General features: G+C 37.0%; 2 protein-coding genes across 3 annotated transcripts in view; one reads left to right on the top strand and one right to left on the bottom strand.

The window, feature by feature from the left end:
• Window positions 1-4,069, bottom strand: part of CNIH4 (cornichon family AMPA receptor auxiliary protein 4) — a 486,096-nt gene extending 482,027 nt beyond the window's left edge. Inside the window, exon 1 of the mRNA XM_044058771.1 lies at window positions 3,893-4,069. Coding sequence (XP_043914706.1) covers window positions 3,893-3,961 — 69 coding nt within the window. The 5' untranslated portion in view covers window positions 3,962-4,069. The remainder of the gene's footprint in view (window positions 1-3,892) is intronic.
• A 228-nt stretch (window positions 4,070-4,297) lies between these two features.
• NVL (nuclear VCP like) overlaps window positions 4,298-5,013 on the top strand; it is a 1,985,423-nt gene continuing 1,984,707 nt past the window's right edge. For both annotated transcript variants that reach the window (XM_044058761.1, XM_044058752.1), the window contains exon 1: window positions 4,298-4,559. Coding sequence is in view for 1 of the 2 variants with exons in the window: in XM_044058752.1 (XP_043914687.1) it covers window positions 4,503-4,559 (57 nt within the window). In the remaining variant the exon portion in view is untranslated. The remainder of the gene's footprint in view (window positions 4,560-5,013) is intronic.

Genomic DNA, 5,013 nt, shown 5'->3' with positions numbered 1-5,013 from the left:
ACTCCAGACTTATCAAAAAAAATTGACCAAAAGCATAACTCCAGACTTATCAAAAAAAGTTAAATTGACCAAGATCCACCAGTTTGAAGGTAGTCCAGTTGTAGATTTTATGTCAATTGTAGGCGAGTTGAATTTAAGAGACCTCTACAGAAAGTGTACACCCTGCCCAACTACGTAAACAAACAAAATAATCCATTTTATATTTTATTTACATAAATACATATTCCCCTCACAAAAAAAGCAATTCTTTAAATCAGTGCATCTAGCATATGACGATAGCAAACAAGCATTTCTTTAAAATCAAATTATCTAGCATGAGTCTACCAAACAATACTAAAGAACAGTATATATCATCAGTCTTTTAAATGGAGACATTGAATGCAATAGGCCCAAAGACTACATCCGCATTGATCATAAATTCGTGACTCAAACTTGTTAATTGATGCATAAACTGAAATAAGCTTTACTTAACAATGGTAGCATACGCATCAAGTTTGAGGACATCCAAACTTGGACTACTCAATGTAACCTTGATGTGCTAGCTCTTTTTGAGACCTAGCAAAGACATGTATGCCTTTTCATTTTCTACAAGACTATTTCTTTCACTGCCAGGAAAGGTCAAGGAACCCTTCCTCCACCACTAGTACCACCACATATAGCACTGTGACCTACAGAATGTTCTAACAGAAAAATAACTGCAAATTCCTGATATACTGCTAACAAACCATGATCACACAGTCTCATTAACTGCGGATCTTCCGCTATTTTATGTCTTATACTTTAAGTCTCTCTAGCTCATCATAAATTCCTTGAGGAATTACTAAAATCTGGCATAGAAGGATCTGATGGCCTCCGTATACAGTTTAAGATGTAGGCAGCTTATATCTATGAACATCTAGGTTTTGTCTACAACCTCTTAATGATCCAAGGGCTTACTTCACAGGTACAGAAATAAACTTTGGCTCTTCCCTACTAAAACTTCAACCTCCTGTCTCATGATCAATAATTACTGGCCCTTTCTCCTTTGTTTAGCAATAGTACTAAAAAATCATGCATTGCAATTGCTAAGCAAATATGAACTTCCCCACAAAGAAAAAAAAATTACAATGGCAATGATACGGCTCCTTATTGACAACATTCCTACAGACATATCTAAAGAGCTATGAAATTAAATCTTGTTGATTTATGTAAGGCATCTGCCTCTATAAACTGCAGTCTCCTTTAACAACCTGTAAAGGACACTGATCCATACAGGATCAACTCACTTGGTTTCCACAAGCATCTCAGTGGCAGGATATTTACAATAAAGGGAGAAATCATTCTTTCTTCAGAAACAGATGTTTACTTAGGTGTGCCCCAAGGGTCAGTGTTCAACACTTCAGTTTTCAAATCTTCATTAAAGCAGCAGCCCCGGACCTATTCATAGACTTGCTACCTGGACTGTATGTTAGTGACTTGGTCTTAATCTGGGCCACTGCATCATAAGGAAAGACTTAAATAGTGGCTGTGCTTGTCCCAGCACACCACTTCCTTTCTAAAGATTGACACAGCAGTTAAAAAAAAAAAAAAAAAAAAAAATACTTGTTTGATATCACTCCGACTTAAATCTGTATTCAAAATATGAGCATTAACCGATGCCATAATGTGAATATGGCTTGCACATTTCCAGTTTTGCAATTTGAAGGAATCCATGTGTCCACACCCTAACAGAATCTGTACTGCTGCTCCCTTCAAAGAGCTGTCCACACACTAAAAGGCTGAATATTATTTTTCACATATTTTAAAACTTTACATTGTAGGACACTGTCACAAAGTTACACCCAAATAATCACAGCCAATATTAATGATGCAGGTGCACTAAGTAAGATAAAAAAATAAGCTTTTGCCACTATGCATGCCTTCTTCAACTCTAGCTCACAGCTATGACATCAGCTGCTATAACATTTGTGGAATATTGCCACCATAAATGATTTTAAGGCAGCCCTAATATCAGAATTAGGACAGATTATATACAACATCCTTAGTTGAAAAACCTGCAAATTTAAGTTTCTCAAGATCTTGCAAGTGGCTGTAATTTAATAGGCACACATTACTTATCCAGCCTTTGCTAATCCACAGCCTACACACCCTTGTATGACGCTGGTCTTTATGTACAGCTTACATATGTTAGGTTTCTTAATACTTGTGTTCCTCCTGATGTTAACGTCAGATTTTTAACGTATTACCAACACAGTAACTGTGTAATGCACAGATCAATCTTCTGCCTTGCAGCTTCTAAGTACATTTGTTTACCTTAAGGTTACTTAAATCTACATTGCTTTAATAACCAGGCTATGGCTATTCCTATAAGAAACAGTTTACCTGGCACAGACTTGTGTATTCCTTTTACAGTGACATTAGTGCATTGTTCTGACTTTTGATTACCGCATTTTGGTCTGGGCCATGGCTAAAATAGATACACTAAAGACAATCATAAATCCTGCTTGTGCTTCCAGCAACTTAATGTGCTCGAAGCAGCTCTATCAGCTTTGCTGATATTTAAATCCTCTAGATAACAGTCCCCCCCCCAAATAAAAATCCAGAAATTAATCTGTACAGCAAGACAGATACCATTTCTGATTTACACTGCAGCTTAGAAACATCAGAAAGAACTACTGACCATGTGTACCTTTGTTTTTGGGGGGGGGGGGGGGGGGAGTACACAACATACCATCTGCACACCCTACATCAATAAAGCTGTTGTTTCAAAACTTCTGCGTGCGTAACACACTGCACAATATAAATATTAAGATAAACTCGTAGTTGTGAAGTTTGTTCCCATACGTGCAAGCTTACATGAGAGGGCTATCACCACAAACCGTTCATAAGTTGTGACTGAAAAATAGGTGGGCCATTCCGAGCCTAGCCAATTACCCCATGTAAGAATCAAAACCTGAACCTTGTGTTTGTAAGATAAGCACCTTAACCATTATACCAACCTTCCACGATAAAGGTTCATAGGTAAATACTAGGCTAACTACCCTGAATGGTCATTTTAAGCGTAGTCAATAACCCAAAGTGAGAATCAAATCCTACACCTTGTGCCTAGGAGTCAGATTTTAACCATCATGCCAAACCTCCCACTTGTGCTGAAACAATAAGAATGTTTTTTTCAGTAACTCAGACACTGCCCATCCTTGCTGGTGCAACTCTCAGCCTCGTATACCCAAAACCTGGGACAAAGGTTCCAGATCCTAAACACTTCTTCAGTGTTGTACATATTACTACTAACTTACAACGTTTGTAAAACAAATTACGCTGAATTAGCACGTACTTTCTAAAGTAAGAGAAATCTGAAAATGCAAAGGTGGATATTAACTACGGATTTTTTGAGAAAAGGTTGTGTTTTAGTCACCAATTGTAGGAAATAGAGCAAAAACAAAATTCTGACACCAAATCGGGGACAGTTGTGAGAGATCCCCCCCAGTGGCAACCGCAACGATTACAGATGAGACTGCGAGCAAGTGGCTGAAAAACGCATGCGATACAAAGAGAAACAGGAAAGAAAGCACTGTAAATATGGTTGACAACAATATTAGAGATTAATACAGAACAACAGCTAAAACACTGAAGTCACGTGTAACATTTTGTTCATTTAGCCTTATCCCTTCATTCATGCAATCACTACTAAGTGAAAAACACCTTCACACGTATCAGTATCACACAGCTATATCATTCATGGGAAGCTAAATTACTACATTCACATTTACTTCTTCTACCAAGGACTGTCCAGTAATTAGGTGGATCGAGCTGTTGAAAGCACATCTTCAAAACTACCGTTTGTAAGTCAAATACAGACACAGGAATACATTAACACATAAGAGGGTAGAAATTCTGAGCTTAAAAAGGATACAAAATACACAGCAAGGAATATTAAAGCGCAGCAATCAATAAGAGAGAAAACAAAAATTACAGCTTCCATCCTTATTTATCACGCTGTCCCGACAAAGATTTCAACAAGTGCCCAGTTCCCTGAACACAAGAAACTTAAAACGAAATCCAGGGCCAACCTCCGGCTCTTTAGTGATTGGCTCAACACCAACCATAGAAACGCAGAGTTTGTACTTCGAGTAGCTGTTGTTCCGGCCTGATTTGGAGAGTCGTTTGAAAAATAAAATACTGACTTATAGGGAAATACATAAACATTTTATCGTTTAAGAATCTATTATCTAGATTTCTTCTACTAATTCTGAACTTAAGGTTATTTGTTATGAATTACTGGCCAATATTTAACTAGGCATATCTATTGTAAGCTTTAATGGGGGCTTGGTAGAGGACCTTGGATTTCACATGGACAGAGTGGAGAATTTATTTTGACAGGAGAGAGAAGTTTTCTTTATTCTTTTGATTTCTTGTTAATTTTAACGAGCTTTTGGAATAGGATGTTAAAATAATTTATAATCTTAAAACATAAGCAAAGTTGCTTTTTTTACTAGTTCTGTTAAAGACGGTATCCTCAAATTATGAAAAATAAAAGTGGTTGTTTTGTTGACACCAGACTGAAGCAGAGAGTTAAACAGGTACAAGAGCAGTGCAGCTTTCTTTAACTTAATGTACTGACTTCCTTTACATTTCATTTTATTTTTTATCTATGTTGTGCGCGTTCGTAAATAGTTAAGTTTTACAGATGTTGCTGGTAATGCAGATAATACTGGACTTCATATCTCTCAACGTCGTAGAGCAAGAAATCTAGGAAAAAGCTATAATGAATGGGGTAGGGGGGACAAAAGCTCCAAAATAGGAGCAATTTTTATATAGTGCTCTTACAAACAGAGAAAGTTGATATAATAACAGGTTATGCATTAGCATAAATTTGATTAAGGATATGACGTTTAAAACTCACATTTCTGTCATTGTTTTCTGACTCCAGTCCTCCACGATTTGCCAGAAAACCACCATTTTTGGAGATAAACATAGCAAAAATATGGGGTGAAAATCTGGACTGTTGAGAGGTATGGTGGAGTTCACGCTCTG

This window comes from Protopterus annectens, chromosome 1.part2 (assembly GCF_019279795.1).
Source record: "Protopterus annectens isolate FY-2018-M chromosome 1.part2, PAN1.0, whole genome shotgun sequence".
NCBI classification, from domain to species: domain Eukaryota; kingdom Metazoa; phylum Chordata; order Ceratodontiformes; family Protopteridae; genus Protopterus; species Protopterus annectens.
Note: the sequence above shows the minus strand (reverse complement) of the source record. Positions and strands in the feature narration are given on the sequence as shown.